Consider the following 20276-nt stretch of genomic DNA (forward strand, 5'->3'; position numbering starts at 1 on the left):
TGCTGAGTTTTTCCAGCATTTTTTGTTTTTATTTCAGATTTCCAGCATCTGTAGTATTTTGCTTTCAACATATTCAAGGACTTAGAAATCGAACAGTAGTTTGGAGAGACAGTGGACTGAAAGGTACATTTTTTTTGAGGAATGGTGGAGGGATGACAGCAGATTTCAAGGAGAGAGGGACTATACCTGAAGAGAGAAAACAATTTACAATATCAGCTAATATGGGATCCAAGAAGGAAGGTTGCTTGGTCAGCAATTTGGTCAAGGGAGTAGGAGGAGAGTCTTGTGGACAAGGTGAGCTTGAAGAGAGAAAGAGGGGAAATCAAAAAAAACTATAGAATGATGTGAATTCAGTGTTCGGGCAGGGGGAGCTTTAGAGGAAGCTTGGCCTGGTGGGCTAGGGAAAGGGAGGGAAAGTGCCAGAGGCAGTTAGTCGGAGGGTCTCCATTTGAATAACAAAGAACTACATGACCTCCTTTTGTTTTATTCTTTTGTGGGATGTGGGCGTTGCTGGTTCGGCCAACATTTATTGCCAAACCCTAATTGCCCTTGAGAAGGTGGGGGTGAAACTCCTTTTTGAACTGAACTGCTGCAGTCCATGTGGTGTGAGTACACTCGCACTGCTGTTATGAAGGGAGTTCCAGGATTCTGATCTAGCGACAGTGAAGGAATGCCAATATAGTTCCAAGTCTGAATGTTGTGTGGCTTGGAGGGGAACTTGCAGATGGTGGTTTTCCCATGTGTCGGCTGCCCTTGTCCTTCTCAGTGGCAGAGATTGCAGGTTTAGAAGGTGCTGCCGGAGAGGCCTTGATGAGTTGCTGTAGTGCATCTTATATATGGTACACGCTGCTACCACTGTGCATTGGTGGCGGAGGGAATAAACGTTTAAGGTGTTGGATGAGGTGCCGATCAAGCTGGTTGCTTTGTCCTGGATGATGTCAAGCTTCTTGTTAGAGCCGCACTCATCCAGGCAAGTGGAGTGTGTTCACTCACACCCCTGATTTGTACCTTCTGAATGGTGGATAGGCTTTAGGGAGTTAGGAGATGAGCTACTTGTCTCAGAATTCCCAGCCTCTGACCTGCTCTGTAGCCACAGTACTTATATAGCTGGTCTAGTTCAGTTTCTGGTCAATGGTAACCCTCCAGGATGTTGATAGTGGGGAATTCAGCGATGGTAATGCCATTGAATGTCAAGGGGTGGTGGTTAGATTCTGTCTTTCGTTCAAGATGGTCATTGCCTGACACTTAAGTGGCAAGTGACGTTAATGCCACACATCAGCCCAAGCCTGAATGTTGCTGCATATGGACTCAGACTGCTTCAGTATTTGAGGTGCTGCGATGGCACTGAAAATGTACAATCATCTGCGAACATCCCCACTTCTGACCTTGTGGTGGAAGGAAGGTCATTGATGAAGCAGCTGAAGATGGTTGGACATAGGACACTACCATGAGAAACTCCTGTAGTGATGTCCTGGGACTGAGATGATTGACGTCCAACAACTGCAACTATGTTCTTGCTAGGTATGACTCCAACCAGGGGAGAGTTTTCCCTGATTCCCATTGACTTCAATTTTGCCAGAGCTCTAGATGCCACAGTCGGTAAAATACTGCCTTGATATCAAGGACAGTCATTCTCATCTCATCTCTGGAATTTGGGTCCTTTGGCCAGCTCCTCACACCCTGCTTCTTGTAAGAACTCCATTCCATTCTCTCAGTTCCTCAGCCTCTATCGCATCTGTTCAGACAATGCCTCCTTCCAAAACGGCGCTTCTGACATATCGTCCTTTTTCCTTAACAAAGGGTTCCCCCCCCTCCACCGCAAACTCTGGTTGACAGGGCCCATTTCCCACACTCCTGCCCTGACCCCTTGCCCTCCCTCCCAGAGGTCCCCCTTGTCCTCACTTTTCACCCCCCCCCCCCTCGCACCTCCAGCCTCCACATTCAAAGGATCATCCTCCGCCATTTCTGCCAACTCTAACATGATGCCAACACCAAACACACCTTCTCCTCACCCCTCCTGTCAGCATTCCATTGGGACTGTTCCCTCCGTGACACCCTGCTCCACTTCTCCATCACCTCTAACTCCACATCCCCTTCCTACAGCACCTTCCCATGCAATCACAGAAGGTGCAACACCTGCCCCTTTACCTCCTCCATCCTTACTGTCCAAGGCCCCAAGCATTCTTTTCGGGTGAAACAGTGCTTCACTTGCACCTCCTTCAATCTGGTATTCGCTGCTCCCAATGTGGTCTCCTCTATATTGGGCAGACTAAACGCAGACTGTGAGACCCGCTTTGCGGAACACCTTCGCTCAGTCTGCTTCCTGTCACTTGCCTTTTCAACATTTCATCTTGCTGTCATGCCCACATGTCCGTCCTTGGCCTCCATTTTTTTTTTGTTCTTTTAATTTTAATTTTTTATTTATTTTTCCTTTTTCCCTAACCACTCCCCACACACCCCGACACAGGGCCATCTGTTACTGGTTTCTATGTTGCACTTTCACAGAGCGCTGACCCTTGTTCTGGTTTTAACACATTCTACTCTTGCCTTTATGTCACAATCAGCACCATCTTTAGCCTTTACCACTAATGTTAACACTCCCTGTGTCCATGACACCTTTGTCAATCTCTCCTTAGCTTCCACCTACCCCTGACCTTCTGCTTGCTCCACCTGCTCCACTCCTACTTAAACAGTATAAAATCCATCACATTTCCACTTCTCTCTAACTCTGAAGAAGAGTCATACGGACTCAAAATGTTAACTCTGTTTCTCTCTCCACAGATGCTGTCAGACCTGCTGAGTTTTTCCAGCGTTTTCTGTTTTTGTTTCAGATGCCAGTGTTGCAGGTGTACTGGAACATCTTGGCTAGGGTCATAGCTAGTTCTGGAGCAGGAGTCTTCAGTACTATTGCAGAGATGTTGTCAGGGCCCTTAGCCTTTGCAGTGCCTTCAACCGTTACACATGGAGTGAATTAAATTGGCTGAAGATAGGCATCTGTAATGCTGGGGAACTCAGGAGGAGGCCGACATGAATCATCCACTCAGCACTTCTGGCTGAAGATGGCTGCAAATGCTTCAGCCTTATCTTTTGAACTGATGTGCTGGGCTCCATCATTATTGAAGATTGAGATATTGGTGGAGCCTCCTCCTCCTGTTAGATGTTTAATTGTCCATCACCATTCAGTACTGGATATGGCAGGATTGCAGAGCTCAGATATCATCCGTTTGTTGTAAATCACTTAGCTCTGTCTATCTCATGCTGCTTCCACTTTTTGCCATGTATTGTAGATTCACTAGAGTTAGCACCTCATTTTTAAATATGCTTAGTGCTGCTCCTGGAATGCTCTCCTGCACTTTTCATTGAACCAGGGTTGAGATCCCTTGGCTTGACGGTAATGGTAGAGTGAGGGATATGCTGAGCCATGAGGTCACAGATTGTGATTGAATACAATTCTGCTGCTGATGGCCCAGATTGCCTCAAGGGTGCCCAGTTTTGCACTGCTCGATCCTTGCACTTGGTGCTGGAGGTAAGGGTGGAGGAGACAGGGAAAGCGGTTTAAGAATACAGTTTGTAGTGGAGATAAGAAGCCGGGACCTATCTTTCCATTCGAAGATTATCTTGAAATAGTGAACGGTTTTGACCAAATGACTTAATACTGGAAGTGAGGTTTCTAACATAGGTCAAAAAAACTACAGAATTGTCAAGTATATTATTAAGCTTAGATCTTACATTTTCAGTCCAAAATTTATTAATACTGGAAGTGAGGTTTCTAACATAGGTCAAAGAAACTACAGAATTGTCAAGTATATTATTAAGCTTAGATCTTACATTTTCAGTCCAAAATTTATTTTCATAAAGGGTATTCATGAATCTCCCCCAAGTCAACATTTTATTAAATAGCTCGTGGAATGCATCATTGTCACTCTTGCAGCAGCCTGTGCATATGTCCCTGAATGTAAATTAAGACAACCTCTCTTCTAATTCTAATGACATGTTTTGTAGCTGAGGGAATGCAATGCATGCCAGGAATTTTTTAATGATTGACATCAGTACTGGCCATTCACATAGTATGCAATCATTGATGAGGACTAAAGGCACTAAAAGGTCAGAAACCATCAATAGGACTGTAAAGGTAACTAATTTTTATGCAAACAAAGTGAATTATAAACTTCACTTTGTCTGAAGTGATCAAAGGATGATTTATTCAACTACACAGCATTACGTGAGCAAATTTGTTTATGTTACTGGTATGTGAAGGACCAGTTTATCTGTTTGCAGTGGATGAATAGAAGCAATTTTAGATCCTTTGTTGACACCTTGGCATTGCATTCTTATCTTCTTGAAATAACTTCAAGTTCCTTCTGTCCATTGTAGCTTTGGATACAAATTCAATCTGTTTCACTAAATTTCTTACATGGTGTGCAGCGGGCTTTTGAGTTTCAAACCTTTTTTTAAAGTACTTTAAGAATTGTTTCTACTGCACAAAGCAAGTTGGAGAGGAATACCAGAGATTCATTTTGCAACTGTTGGTATTCTCTGATGATGAGCATTGGTCAACCTATTGGAACGGTCTACCTGTTGTAAACTTCTGCTACTTTTACAGTTCCTTTTTCAATAGTGTTTCACTTATTTGAAGATATATGTTTTATCCACAACTCAATTATTCTTTAACATTTTTTGTAAAGCCTAATGGTTTACTACTTTCAATCAGTGTTTCTTTAATTATCCTTCAATATTCCATTCAGTTGTGTTAATAGCAAAGTCCAGATCAATATTTCCTATTGATCTTGACAGATCAAACTGTCCTTTAGGGTTGTATGTAGCAACCCAATGCTGTTCATAGCCTGTAACATTAGCTGCCTGGTATTGGATAAAATCAGATTTATTGTAAAACATATCAAAAGTCCACGGCAGATTGATATAGATGGCATGTTGTGTAACATTTATTTTACAAGATGCACTACAACAACTCAAGGAGGCTCCTTTGACAGTACCTTCCAAACCCGTGACCTCGGCTACCTAGTGGAACAAGGGCAACAGGCATATGCCTACAAGTTGCTATCCAAATCATAAACCATCTTGACTTGGAAATATATCACAATTCCTACACTGTCACCTGGTCAAAATCCTAACAGCACTGTGGTTGTACACAGGACTACAGTTGTTCAAGAAGATGGCTCATCACCACCTTCCTGAGCAATTGCGGGTGTTTTTATTAATTTATTCATGGATGTGGGCGTCGTTGGCTGGGCCAGAATTTATTACACATCCCTAATTGCTCTTGAGAAGGTGGTGGTGAGCTGCCTTCTTGAACCGCTCCAATCCATTCTCCTTTCTGCTCCACCTTTTGAGGTACTGTTTTTGTACAATGAATGCTAGCCTTGCTGACAATGCCCATGGCATACAAACAAATAAAAGTAAAGGGGGAAAGGATGGAGGAATTGGGCGCAGAGTGGAAAACTGTGGACACGGAAAGAAGCCATTGAGTAGAAGTAGTGAGTCATGTAGTACCTGAAAAGTGGGCTATAAAGGAGAGTGGAGCAGCTGAGAATGTCTCTTAATTTTTCTGCTGTGCTTGGCAGTGTCCCATGACCATAATAACATTATTTATTACTTATTATCGGGGCAATCCCCATGCTCTGAGTGGATCATAAACCATATCAGAAGGACTTGAAAATTGCCTGTTGCAAAAGGTGGACATGGATTTAACTACTAGTAGTGCATTTGAGGATCTTAGAGATTGAGAGCAGGTTATAGTGCAGTAATTTCAGAAGTTGGATGAGTCAAAGATGATGGCTGAAGTTTTGAAAAGAGTGGGAACAGTATCAAGAGCATGTGAGAAATTGACCAATGCCCAAAAGCATGAAGTAAGAAGGAGTTGATTGGTCAGGACCTGGGTTAAAAGGAGTCAAGCAAACAGTTAATTGACAAGATGGGAAATGAGTTTGGGGGCAGATGGGAAGATGGGTGAGAAATTGTGAGGATTGGTGAGTGGAGCTCAGTTGACACGAGTTGCAGGCATAAAAGCAATAGCAAACAACACGGAAATTACTTATTAGGTCCTCATATTTTGTAGATTGGAAGATAAGGTCTGAGGAGGTGTCTGTGGAAGAGAAAGTGAATCTGGGAACTCTTGGCTTCCAGAATGCTCCTGCATTATTTAGGTTAAGAAAGAGTTGTTGTAGGTAGTCAAATCATCAGTGTTTTGGATACTCATTTTGAATAAATGGTTTTTGTAAATATGATTTTCTGGATACAACATGCCACTGAGGTTGGAAAAACTCAGCAGGTCTAGCAACATCTGTGGAGAGAGAAACAGAGTTAATGTTTCGAGTCCGTATGACCCTTCTTCATACGGACTCGAAACGTTAATTCTGTTTCTCTCTCCACAGATGCTGCTAGACCTGCTGAGTTTTTCCAGCATTTTCTGATTTTGTTTCAGATTTCCAGCATCTGCAATATTTTGCTTTTATGCTAATGAAGCTCCTTTGAGAGAGTATGAGACAGGCTTGTGGATTTGTAGTTCCTTTAAAATGAAGCCCGATTGTGGAATTTGATTTCAGGTTCAACTTTAAACTATTATTAATAATTCATTATTAAGTCGGTTTTATTTGAGAAAATGAAAATATGCTCGATGCTAAAATAATGGTCTTAGCTGGACCATCAAGCAAGTTGGCAGGTGATTATGGAATCATGTGGAGGATTAATATGTGTATTAGGCATTTACTCATATTGGTGATCAGTTGCCACTTTGTAATACTTATCCAAGTGAAATACATATATAAAGATAAGAAATTGCGGAATCAAGAGAAACTCTTCACCCTCCTACCACTGATCACACTGAACAAGTCTCCACCTCACAGACATCATCCCTTCCGCACTGAGCAAGATTTCAACCCCACTCCACCAGTTCCTTTCTCATTTCGACTGCCCTCCCCACTTGTTACAGTCATCCCTGATAGGTTATTCCACTTTTTATATTAAAGCTCCCACACACATGTATGACTGCATTTTCCATCCAGAGTGTGTGTGCATACATGACTGCCTTTTCCATCCAGAGTGTGCATGAACACAGCCTTTTCCATCCAAAGTGTGTACACGCCCATAACTGCATTTTCCATCCAGAGTATGTGCACACACATCCACCGACTGACTGAGGAGGTATATTTCTTCTTCATCAATGGCAGGCTGTTCCATGCCTCAATCTCACTAACCCTACTGATCTGAATTTCCCTTCCTCAGCACTGATTTGTCTCTCCCACTCCTTCCTCCACCCTTTCTCCACCATATCCCTGGTTTTCCCCCATTTTTACCTTTGCTTCCTCACCCGCCTCCTTGTTTCCCCAACTTAATTCTATAATCTGACTAACCCTCTGTCTTCACTACCCTGTGTATAACGCCATGGAGGATTAACTATCTATTTATGTAAGTAATACATATATATTGCCTTTTAGTAATTAGTGTTTTATTTGTTTAACTTTGTTTTGGAAGTTCATCAGATGAAAGTACAGAAAGCACCACACTGCAGACAGTTGCCACAGTCCGTGCTGAGGAAATTCCCCCTGTACCAGAGAACAGATTCTTAATGCGAAAGAGCCCTCACAAGACAGATGAAAAAGAGAAAGAGAAGAAAAAAGAGAGGTTAGTATGACTATTGGCTTTGGAACAATTTTCAGTATATTTTATGTAGGTGAAATTAATTCCCATCCACATTTAGGCCTGTGAGATGCTACATGACACTTGCTCTCATGGGCACACATTCATCATGCAGATCCTATATCCGTACTTTTTATTCTGCAAAAGGCTGATTAGTGCAGTTTTGTGGGTACTGTAGCCTACTGGACCAGAAACTCAAGGTTGTGCATGGAAATCCCACTGGCCGACATGTGACTCCAGTTCCACACTCTGTAATTGATTTTATAACAACTAGAAATGGCAAATAAATACTGTCTTGCCAGTGTTGCTTGCATCTGGAGAACAATTTTGTGTTCAGCAAAACTTCAAGGAGTATTTCCTAACTAGTGATCCCTAATACTTGGTTATGAAAAAAAGTGACAATACAAAAGTGTCAGTATTTAATTGTTTGCTTTTCAAGAAGTAAGTAATGTCTCCTGAAATTTGTACTGATAAAGCACTGTATGAATTTTAACATTTCAAAACAGTTAATAATTCCAGTGTTTTCCTGGCTGACCTCAGATTCTCCACCATTGTGAACTTGAGCTCATCCAGAACTCTACTGCAATATCTGCTCTGGCACAAAGCTCCGCTTGCCCAATATCCCTTTCCTCACTGACCTACTTTGGTTTCCAGTCTCGCAATTTTAAAATTCTCATTTTTGTGTTTAAATAACTCCATGGCCTCAGTGACCCCTATCTCAATAATTCTGCCAGCCCTACTCCAATGATAGTGTTGAAAGTGACCATTTTGAATCCGAGAGGTTAAATTAAGGTGGAGTATTAACTTTTGCCCATGCTTTTAGTTTCAGCCATGAGTAAATATTGTTGTGGAATAATTGTCTTTATTTTGAACAGCAATGTATCAAATTCTCAAATATCTACATATCAAAGACGACTCTTAGTAACCAGGTCAGGCCGAAAAATTAAAGGAAGAGGACCTCGGGTAAGTAACTCTTTTACATAAAGAACCTTTTTCTCCTAAAGCTGTTAATGGAAAGAAATTAGAAATTTAATTCAGAATAAGTATCAGGCTTGACTGAGTGAAAACATTCTCAATTCTCAGTTAAGTTCCAGAAGACACTTCAGAACTGGCTGACATTTCAGCCCAGTACAGAGGGAAGACATCCTTGGGATCAACTGTTAAATCGAGCCTTTGTCTGTCTGTCAAAATGGATGAAAAAAACTCCCATGGTAATGTTTGAATCAAAGAGGGGAGTTCTCCCAGTGTCCTGGTTGACTCTTAACCGTCACCATTACCAAAACAAATTAACCAGTTGTTTGTTTAATTGAGACCTTGCTATATGCAAATAGGCAGCCATGTTTTCCCACACTGCAACAATGATTGCACTTCAAAAGCTAATTCATTGGTTGTAAAGTGCTTTGAGACTTTGACATTGTGAATGGCGCTATGTAATACAAGTTTGCTCTTTTAAGATATAATTGGTAAACACACATTTATGTATTTTTAAAATTATCTTGCATAGCGCTATCGAACACCTTCACGATCAAGGTCTCGGTCAAGAGATCGATTTAGGCGTAGTGAAACTCCGCCACACTGGAGACAGGAGATGCAACGAGCACAAAGAATGAGGGTTTCAAGTGGAGAACGATGGATCAAAGGAGACAAGTAAGTGTTACAAAGCTACTGAAAGTGCTCTGTATTGTCTGCAGATAAGGATGTTTTAAATGTCTCATTTGATGTATAGGCTCACAGTATCTCATGAAAATTGTTAATATAATATATTAGCTGGTTGATGGACACTTTAAAATTCATATTATGTATTTTTATATGAAATGAGATATACTGATGACTTTAAAAAGATGACACAGTAGATGTACTCATTCATGTTCCGTTAATTTTGCGGGGAAAGAGATGATGCCCAAATGTAAGGATATCTATAATCCTCGGGATTAGATAGGATAGATAGTTTCCGAGAGGGAATTCCCTGCATCTGTTGTGTTAATTGCATCAAAAGTTCCTTTTTTGTTTTTCAGTTGTTAATACATGGAAATTATCAGAACCCAGTTGGCTCTTTGGGAAGGGAAAACTTTGATATGTAAGGCAGGTTTCAAAAACAAATGAAATCCAGCAAAAAGCTGGAGTTATGCTTTCATACTCTTATTGATTATAGTATGATTGCTTTCCCAAATGAGAATAAGCTTCTTTGTTCCAGTATTTGGATGTCTGCTTTAATAGTACATGTGCTGGAATTCCCTATTCCCCGTTTTGTGTTCCCTTGCCTGTTTCCAAATTGCAGTGGTAGGAGGAGCATTGTGAGGTTATCTGCATTGACCAGGTCTCAGTATAATGTTCCCCACTGAACTGATGAAATTCTAGATTCATTCATTTGTTTTGAAACCATTCAAGTATTGAACTGTTGGTCACACCTGGTCTTCCTTTGCTTTTGTGCAATTATTTTTCTTGCAAATAAGTTTGCTTTAATAGTTTTAGTTGGACACCACAGTCTGGTTTTGTAGTGTTTCTGCCATTCAGTGTTGACAGATGTACGTGGAGACCAACCCACATGGGACTGTGGGACTGTCCCATTCATGATATATGGAAGATTACAAGTTCTACATTATAGAAGATGCGGGTCTGCTTATGGATACTGCCTTCTATTGTGAATGCAAATTAGAGATTTGAGAGTGTTCTTATTTAGTGTATTATCTGCAAACCAAAAATTAAATTTCACATTAATTCAGACATTCATTGTTCTATAAAATTAATTTGCTTTAAACACAGTTGTGATTCTGAGGATTTCAGTGAAGATGGTATACTCCATTCTGCATTCAAGTAGGGTCGCTGTGAGCAGCTTATACTTACATTAAAGTTGAGCTGTGTTGGTGGTTCATGTTTCTGTACTGGAACCCCATTATTTTTGGCCTCAGGAGTATCTGGTGCAAAAACGTTGATTAACCTCTTTTGTTAAATAACTAGATCTGATAAATGAGTGATGGCACTCCTGGCCTTCTGTCAAAAATGTTTTACTCAAAACAAACTGAAAATAATTTTTCAGAAGTTTTTCTACCCACTTTTTTGTATCTAACTTGATTATTTCAGTTGTTGATTTATTATTTCTGCTTTCCTATTTTTATCACCTCATTTTAATTTCAATAATATTCTGTTCTTCCCCTCTTGTGCTCTTCTTATCACATGCACCACATTGAGCTCAGAGATGAAGTAGGTCTCTGTTAATTCAACTTAATAAGGTGTGCAAGAGTATCCCATAGTAATTTCCTCTTTTAGTGAAAAACACTTGCCTGTGATAGTACAATTTTGATCCATCACTTCAGTCCATTTGAGGCTCAAGAAATAATGCTGCCTGGTACTGCAAGGAGTATTTTTGAATTGCCTATTATTTTAATCTATGAGTCACATAGGCTATTAGTATCAGGAATAATGTCTTTTGAGACTATAGGTTGCACCAGTTGATTACGATTGACTGTTGAAGAGATGCAGGCCTATTATCAAAGAGAAATTGAACAGATCTAACAGGGGACCTGGATGTAATAAAAAAGCAAAATAAAGCTTCAAAGCAAAATGACAGAAGTAAAAATAAGACTTTTTTTAATAAAAATAACTCTTTACAATTTTCCCAGCATATCTTTGTCTTCCATTAACTTTCATTCTTGGTTAGCTATTGATTTTGAAATGCTTCCACTTCAGAAACAAAGTAAATCCTTCACTCTTTTTCACTGTTCTGTGAAATATTTAACATTGATCATTACAGATAAGGGAATCAATCCAGTCTATCTTAATTCATCCCAACAGACCCCACAATTCCACACACCACCTTTCTCAACACCTAATTATTTTTAAAATTATTCCAAGGTTTTCGCCTCAAATATGCCTCCAACTCATTCTGCAATTTCTGAGCTACCATCTCAATTTCACTGCCCCTACTAATTAATTGTTTTTGGCTCCTCATCATTTATGTTAATTAGACACAACCTTAGAAAACTCTCTATTCTGTATTTCACCCCAACAGAAGCACCTGCTGTTTTCTTTTCAGATTGTTTCTTATTTATTTTGAGGATTTAACCTTTGCCCCCACAACTTTGATCATAATTAACCCACAGCCCACTTGGATTGTCAGTTCTTCACAAAGAAGTCCAGGAGATCAGTCAGGCAGGATCTTCCCCTTCTAAAACTATGTTGGCTTTAGTTTACTAAGTTATTGTTGTATATTTAATTAAGTTTACACCTGATAATCAAATGTAGCTTTACACTTGAAGTGCTTCCATTATGAAGTACTTAAAAGGATACTAAGTGCAAGCATTTTGAAGTTGTTTAACAGAACTATTATTCTGATAAAAACAAAAAGCTAAAAGCTACTGCGGATGCTGGAAATCCAAAACAAAATAAAAACAGAATTACCTGGAAAAACTCAGCAAGTCTGGCAGCATCGGCGGAGAAGAAATCAGTCAACGTTTCGAGCCCTCATGGCCCTTCAGCAGAACTGAAGCATAGTTTCAACAAGGGAGAAATATAAATTGGTTTAAGGTGGGTGGGGGGGAAGAGACACATTGAGGGTGTGGTGTGAGCAGATAATCAAAAGATGTCAGAGACAAAAGGGTCAAAGAGGTGTTGAAGGTGGTGGTCTTTGTCTGAGAAAAGTGCTAATTAAGAATGCAAGACAGGATATTCAAAGTACAGCTCTAGTGGGGGTGGGGTGGAAAGACTAAAGGTTTTAGTTTTAGATTTAAAAATAATGGAAATAGGTGGGGAAGGAAGAATCTATATAAATTATTGAAAAAAAAGGCGGGTGGGGGGGGGAAAAGAAACGGGGTGGGGATGGGGGGAGGGGGGTTTAAGATCTAAAGTTGTTGAATTCAATATTCAGCCCAGAAGGCTGTAAAGTGCCTAGTCGGAAGATGAGGTGCTGTTCCTCCAGTTTGCGTTGGGCTTCACTGGAACAATGCAGCAAGCCAAGGACAGACATGTGGGCAAGAGAACAGGGTGGAGTGTTAAAATGGCAAGCGACAGGGAGGTTTGGGTCTTTCTTGCGGACAGACCGCAGGTGTTCCGCAAAACGGTCGCCCAGTTTGCGTTTGGTCTCTCCAATGTAGAGGAGACCGCATTGGGAGCAACGAATGCAGTAGACTAAGTTAGGGGAAATGCAAGTGAAATGCTGCTTCACTTGAAAGGAGTGTTTGGGCCCTTGGACGGTGAGGAGAGAGGAAGTGAAGGGGCAGGTGTTGCATCTTCTGCGTGGGCATGGGGAGGTGCCATAAGTGGGGGTTGAGGAGTAGGGGGTGATGGAGGAGTGGACCAGGGTGTCCCGGAGGGAACGATCCCTACGGAATGCCGTCAAGGGGGGTGAAGGGAAGATGTGTTTGGTGGTGGCATCATGCTGGAGTTGGCGGAAATGGCGGAGGATGATCCTTTGAATGCGGAGGCTGGTGGGGTGATAAGTGAGGACAAGGGGGACCCTATCATGTTTCTGGGAAGGAGGAGAAGGCGTGAGGGAGGATGCGCGGGATATGGGCCGGACACGGTTGAGGGCCCTGTCAACGACCGTGGATGGAAAACCTCGGTTAAGGAAGAAGGAGGACATGTCAGAGGAGCTGTTTTTGAAGGTAGCGTCATCAGAACAGATGCGACGGAGGCGAAGGAACTGAGAGAATGGGATGGAGTCTTTACAGGAAGCGGGGTGTGAGGAGCTGTAGTCGAGGTAGCTGTGGGAGTCGGTAGGCTTGTAATGGATATTGGTGGACAGTCTATCATCAGAAATTGAGACAGAGAGGTCAAGGAAGGGAAGAGAAGTGTCAGAGATGGACCATGTGAAGATGATGGAGGGGTGGAGATTGGAAGCAAAATTAATAAATTTTTCCAGGTCCCGACGAGAGCATGAAGCAGCACCGAAGTAATCATCGATGTACCGGAGAAAGAGTTGTGGGAGGGGGCCGGAGTAGGACTGGAACAAGGAATGTTCCACATACCCCATAAAGAGACAGGCATAGCTGGGGCCCATGCGGGTACCCATAGCCACACCTTTTATTTGGAGGAAGTGAGAGGAGTTAAAGGAGAAATTGTTCAGTGTGAGAACAAGTTCAGCCAAACGGAGGAGAGTAGTGGTGGATGGGGATTGTTGGGGCCTCTGTTCAAGGAAGAAGCTAAGGGCCCTCAGACCATCCTGGTGGGGGATGGAGGTGTAGAGGGATTGGACATCCATGGTGAAGAGGAAGCGGTTGGGGCCAGGGAACTGGAAATTGTTGATGTGACGTAAGGTGTCAGAGGAATCACGGATGTAGGTGGGAAGGGACTGGACAAGGGGAGAGAGAAGGGAGTCAAGATAACGAGAAATGAGTTCCGTGGGGCAGGAACAGGCTGACACGATCGGTCTGCCAGGACAGTTCTGTTTGTGGATTTTGGGTAGGAGGTAGAAGCGGGCCGTCCGAGGTTGGGCGACTATCAAGTTGGAAGCTGTGGGAGGAAGATCTCCAGAGGAGATGAGGTCAGTGACAGTCCTGGAAACAATGGCTTGATGTTCTGTGGTGGGGTCATGGTCCAGGGAGAGGTAGGAGGAAACGTCTGCGAGTTGACGCTCAGCCTCCGCGAGGTAGAGGTCAATGCGCCAGACAACAACAGTACCACCCTTGTCAGCGGGTTTGATGACAATGTTGGGGTTGGACCTGAGAGAACGGAGTGCAGTGAGTTCAGAGAGAGACAGATTAGAATGGGTGAGAGGAGCAGAGAAATTGAGACGGCTAATGTCACGCCGACAGTTCTCAATGAAAAGATCAAGAGAAGGTAAGAATCCAGAGGGAGGGGTCCAAGTGGAGGGAGAATATTGGAGGTGGGTAAAAGGATCCGTTGAACGGGGAGAGGACTCCTGCCCAAAGAAGTGAGCACGGAGACGAAGACGGCGGAAGAAGAGTTCAGCATCATGCCAAGCCCGAAATTCATTGAGATGAGGGCGTAAGGGTATGAAACTAAGTCCTTTGCTGAGCACTGAATGTTCAGCATCGGAGAGGGGAAGGTCAGGGGGTATAGTGAATACGCGGCTGGGGCTGGGATTGGAAGATGGGGTGAGGACGGAGGGACAAGCAGGGGTGGAGGGTCCCCGATGGGTGTTGGAGTCGATGAGTTGTTGGAGCTTGCGTTCCTTAGCACTTGAGAGAAAGAGAAAAAGTTTCTTGTTGAGGCGACGGATGAGGCGAAGAATAAAATGAAACTGGGGGCACGCGCAGCTTTGAAAAAGGGTGCGGCGGTGCTGCTGGAGGGAGAGGTCGAGTGTGTTCATATGGCGGCGCATGGCACTGAGTGTGGATCTCAGAATGCGACGGGAACAGCAGTCCGAGAAACGTTTTATGTCCCGGAGATACCTGTAATCCTGGGTGGGTTCGAAACAAGAGGGATGGAATTTCAGTTGAAATCCACGTGGGGTGAGTCGGAGACGGAGACAGTCACTGAGAAAGGAGATATGGCTGTGAAAGCGGGTTTTAGTAAACACCTTGTCAAACACCAGGAGAGAAATGGAAAGCAATGAAGGTGAGCAGGGCAGAAGAGACAGTCGGAAATCCTGTCGGAGGACAGAACCATACTTCTTCCAAGAGGGCATTATTAAACAAGAATTTGCTATAAGGCTTACGGTGTTTTAAACTAGAATTGAATCAAATAGGTGTTTTAAAGCAAATTATTAGATTTAACTTTCATGGTATTTTCGAGCCCCTTAATTTTTATACAGTATTATTTGAAATTACCCAAATGAAGATGCTATGTAAATTGCTGTGCCTAATGATGAACATGAAAGTATATTTCTGAATTTGTAAACATAAATAATAAACCTTATTTGGTGGTATGATAAAGAGCTCTGAAGCAGTTAACAAAAAGATGGACATCAGTAGGAATAGAAGTTTATCAAAAACTTGCGATTGTTTTATCCCCTTTTGACATGCACTGGTTTCCTTTGATAATTTTTTGTATAAACTTTGTTCATACAAGTTTACTGAATATATGATGTAACTTGGTCCACGCTGTTGTGTCTTCTATTTATTTTCCATCACCTGAACTCTCAGGAATTGCTTGCATTTGTCAAATCTTCAAATCCATTGAGACAATCTGAGCAGTTGATAGTACCCAGCTGTAAGTAATAGGAAATTTTAGTGCTCTCTGTTCCTTTCAAAAATACATTTCGTAGCAATATGTAATAGCAGCATCCATGCAGACTAGCTGTAGCTTGTACCGCCAAAGTCATTATTTTATTCTGGATAGTGTTTCACCCATCTTTACATTCTTAGGTTCTTTTTATTGCCAATTCGGGTAATAAAATTAAGTAAGTGTTCTTCTGTATGCAGTAAATATTAGATTTCAACTCCAGATTCAAAAATATTTTTTGTTTAAGTAAAAGCAGAAAATGCTGGAAATACTGAGGTCTGGCAACATCTGTTCAGAGAGAAAATAATGTTAATGTTTCACCAAAGCTGTTTTGGTGAAACATTAATTCTGTTTCTCTCTGGACAGATGCTACCCGACCTGAGTATTTCTAGCTTTTTTTCATTTTTATTTCAGATTTCTAGCATCCGTAGTATTTTGCTTTAATTTTTTAGTTTGATGGTTGCTAATTCCTTTTTCTCCCCCCTCCCCCCAACTGCTGTTTAAAGGGGTGAAGTGAATGAAAAGAGAGAAAACCACAACAATAGAAGCCCAGGCAGAGGGAGAGAGCGAATGACTTCGGACTACAAATCGGACATATTGGATAGTCCAAAAAGGAGCAGAGAGAGGGATAAGAAAACAGAACGAGAGACTGGAAGGAGCCATCGATCTAGAAGTAAAGAAAGAGAACAAAAGAAAACAAACAAAGATGACAAATCTGATAAAAACAAGTCTAAAAAGAGAAATAAATCAAGGAGTAAAGAAAGAAATCAAAGCCGAAGCAAAGATAGGGAAAAACACGCCAAAACCAGAAGCAAGGACAGAGAGCAGAAACCAAACAAAGAAAAGAGAGCAAATTCAAGAAGCAAGGATAGGGAGCATGCAAAAGACAAAGAGAGGGATAAACCTGCAAAATCAAATAAAGAGCAGGGAAAGCGTGAAAAATCTAAAAGCCGAGAACAGAGTAGAAGCAAAGAGAGAGGAAAACGTGCAACGTCAAAATCTAGCACTCGCGATCAAGAAAAGAGTAACAGTAAAGAGAGAGAGAAACGGTCCAAGTCCAAAAGTAGGGATCGAGAGCAGAGTAATAGTAAAGAATTGGAGAAACAAGTCAAGTCAAAATCCAGGAGTAGGGACCGAGAGCAGAGCAACGGTAAAGAATTAGAGAAACAAGTCAAGTCAAAATCCAGAAGTAGGGACCGAGAACAGAGTAACGGTAAAGAGTTGGAGAAACGAGCCAAGTCAAAATCTAGAAGTAGGGATCGAGATCAGACTAATGGAAAAGAATGGGAAAAACGAGCCGAGTCAAAATCCAGCACACGTGATCCAGAGCAGAGTAATAATAAAGAGTGGGAGAAACGAGCCAAGTCAAAGTCCAGAAGTAGGGATCGAGAACAGAGTAACAGCAAAGGGAGGGGTAAAGAGGCCAAATCAAGAAGTAGGGATCGAGATCAGAGTAACAGCAAAGGAAGGGGTAAAGAGGCTAAATCAAGAAGTAGGGATCGAGAACGGAGTAAAAATAGAGAGAGGAGAAAACGAGCCAGATCAAAATCCAGAAGTAGAGATCATAAACAGAGTAAAAGCAAAGAGAGAGCAAAACGGACCAAATCGAAATCTAAAAGTCGAGAACGAAGTAAAAGCAGAGAGCGAGAAAAAAGGGCCAAATCAAAATCTAGAAGCCGAGATAGAGAACAGAGTAAAGACAAAGATAGAGGGAAAAGGGCCAAATCTAGAAGCAAAGATCGTCAACAGAGTAGAAGTAAAGAAAGAGGAAGGCGAGACAAATCTAGAAGTAAAGATAGGGTAAAAGAAAAAAGTAAAGAAAGAGAAAAACATGCAAACTCAAGAAGCAGAGGCAGGGAACAAAAACACAAAGAAAACTGGGTTAAATCCAGTAGTAATGATGCAGAACCAGGCAAGAGTAAAGATCAAGAAAAAAGAGCAAAATCCAAAAGCAAGGAAAGGGATAGAAGTAGGAGCAAAGAAGGTCAAAGGAGCAGAGATAAAGAACAGAAAAAAACAGGGCGATCAAAGAGCAGAGACAAAAGAACTCCTGAAAAAGATAGGTATGACAATTCAAAGAAGGAACAAAAATCAAAAAGTTCAGGAGATAATCAAAATAAAGAGAAAGAGTTAAAGATTGATGAAAATCAAAGTTCAAATGGGAAAATAGTACATAACAGGGAGAATGAAAAACTGAAAAGCCATACTAGGAGCCAGGGAAGGGATCATAGCAGCAGCTCTGAGAGTCTGAAAGAGGATGAAGGCAGGAATAAGAAGGAACAAAGTAGCAGTCCCAGTTTACAGAGAAAAAGGGAGAGTAGTAAAAGCAAGATGTCTGAAGAAAAGTCTACGTCTAGAAGCAGATTGTGTGAACGTGATGACAAAATTAAGTCAAACAGCAGAATAAAAAATCGGAACCATGACAAAGAGCAGCACTCAAACTGTGATTCAGCCCCTAGTTCAGATGAAGATAGAAGTGAATAAATATGTTTTATGGACAAGCAATCAATTGCCAATAAATGTTTCTGTGATTTATTTTTTTTTCAGAGACATGTTTGGGACATGTCTTTTAAACCTGAATTTCAGTTGAGTTTGTTTTTTTTTGACAATCTGCAGCCTGGATTATTTGTACTACTGGACTTTTAATAAATTTGTAAAGTGGTGCAAAAGATGGTTTCATTTAATGTTTTAATTTTTGGAGCATTATGGTTTTTAACTTTTATTTTTTGACATTTCTGAAACAGACCAATAAATAACTTTTTATTGGAGTTTTATTTTAGTGTTTTCAATAGTGATAATTATCATTGACATTTTTCTGTTAGGATGGGAATAGTATATCTGAATAGACTGAAAGCTTTCTGGTAATTGCCATCCTGCTACTTTTTCACAAAAAAGTGGGTAGCAAAGATCCTGTGCGAAATGAGTTTATGCAGATTTGACCCAGTTCCTTGTGCATTGAATTCACAGCATAGAATAGGACACAATGCAACATTGCACTGAATTGGGAGTGTTACTCAGAGGTCTCTTCATTGAGATTGTTGGTATTGGGAGGTGGTGAATACTATGTTAGGCTCATTGAAACTGATTTTCTGCATTCAGCCTACATTGCACATGGCCTGGAAGTGATTCATGACACAGTAAAGACTTTTTCTCACCTTGATGAGTGCAAAACTTTACTAATATTGTATATTTTTATTTTCAGCTTGACGGTACATATAAATTTGATTTTCCTTTATCAGGCCAGGGTGTTGCTTATTTTAGTTTAGCTATGATGTCGTAAGTAACGACGCACAAGACAGAAATGGTTTCAAGTTTGAATTCTAATACAGTCCTTAAAATTTTCAGTTAATGTAGGGTCTTATTCAAAGATTTGATTTCATGTTTTCCGTTTACTTATGTTCAACTTGCATAAATTTTAGCACTACAAAATATTACCAATTCTTTAAACTGGACTGGACTGAGAATTACACGTGTTTGTGTGACACAATGCAGAGTAGCTATGGATCTTGGTCTTTAACCAAGGGGACTTCACCAAAATACTGCAACTCCTTCCAGAGTAAAAAAAATAGTATTTCTAAGACTCCTATGGAATTTATTCCTCTCTATGATTGTTTGTATACTCTGTACATTGCAACCACAGCATCAAACAAACATGCTTCATAAAGTGAAATGTCGCGCTATGACATGTCCTAAACTTGTATATTTGGGCAAACATTTCTTACCCTGGTAAAGCTCTTAATCTGGAGAAACAGATGCTCTGGTATCCTCTTCCCTTAGTAATTCTAACCTTTTTGGCAAAATGGAATTTCTTAACAGAGCTTCGCTAAATATTTTGTCTAAGACTTAACAAATGTTTCTAGTTGTGTACACCAATTGTGCAACCAGGCTTTGATTCCATAATTCTTTTTCAGGAGTCTTCATATTTGAGGCAGGCAACATTTAATATTTTATTTCATACTTTTTCCTTGAAATTGTTTAAAAATTGTCTGTTTCTCAGATTCTGTCTTGAAGGATCACCTGAATATTTCTGATTTAAATTTATTGGTATGAAAAGATAAAGCTTAAAATCTTTTTTTCTGAACTCATGGAAGCAGGTTTGTTTCTCCACATAATTAAATTCTGTAGTAAATTTACGGAAGAAGTTGTTTCTTCAACAGATGTATGGTTATTAGTGTACGGCCCTTGTGTTTTTTTTTACAAAGTTCTATCATGCAATAAAATCATATTGCAAACATTTTATTTGTAAAACGTATAACAAATTCTACCTTTCAATAAAATTATTAAAATCTTCAAACAGCATTTTATAAATGAGAATCATTTATTGGTACATTTAGTGATTATTTAAAGCAGCAGTACTCCATCCTAACCCTGTAAACTGAAGAGTTATGGAGCTCAAACAATATTGACATATGCTAATTATCAGCTACTAGTTCATCTGTGGCATTGTTCAATATTAGTCTGGAATCTGGACTGCCAAAGTGTTAACTGGTGAAGAAAAG

The 20276-nt window shown here is 40.8% G+C and overlaps 1 protein-coding gene across 5 annotated transcripts in view; it reads left to right on the forward strand.

Annotated features, from left to right (window-relative positions):
* ppig (peptidylprolyl isomerase G (cyclophilin G)) overlaps positions 1–20071 on the forward strand; it is a 51129-nt gene extending 31058 nt beyond the window's left edge. For all 5 annotated transcript variants that reach the window (XM_078552117.1, XM_078552115.1, XM_078552116.1 and 2 more), the window contains 4 exons: positions 7492–7641; positions 8532–8619; positions 9161–9303; positions 16284–20071. In XM_078552117.1, the coding sequence (XP_078408243.1) occupies positions 7492–7641; positions 8532–8619; positions 9161–9303; positions 16284–18261 (2359 nt within the window). In that variant the 3' untranslated portion in view covers positions 18262–20071. The remainder of the gene's footprint in view (positions 1–7491; positions 7642–8531; positions 8620–9160; positions 9304–16283) is intronic.
* The last annotated feature ends 205 nt before the right edge of the window (positions 20072–20276 follow it).

Source organism: Cetorhinus maximus, chromosome 11 (genome assembly GCF_964194155.1).
Source record: "Cetorhinus maximus chromosome 11, sCetMax3.hap1.1, whole genome shotgun sequence".
In the NCBI taxonomy this organism is placed as follows: domain Eukaryota; kingdom Metazoa; phylum Chordata; class Chondrichthyes; order Lamniformes; family Cetorhinidae; genus Cetorhinus; species Cetorhinus maximus.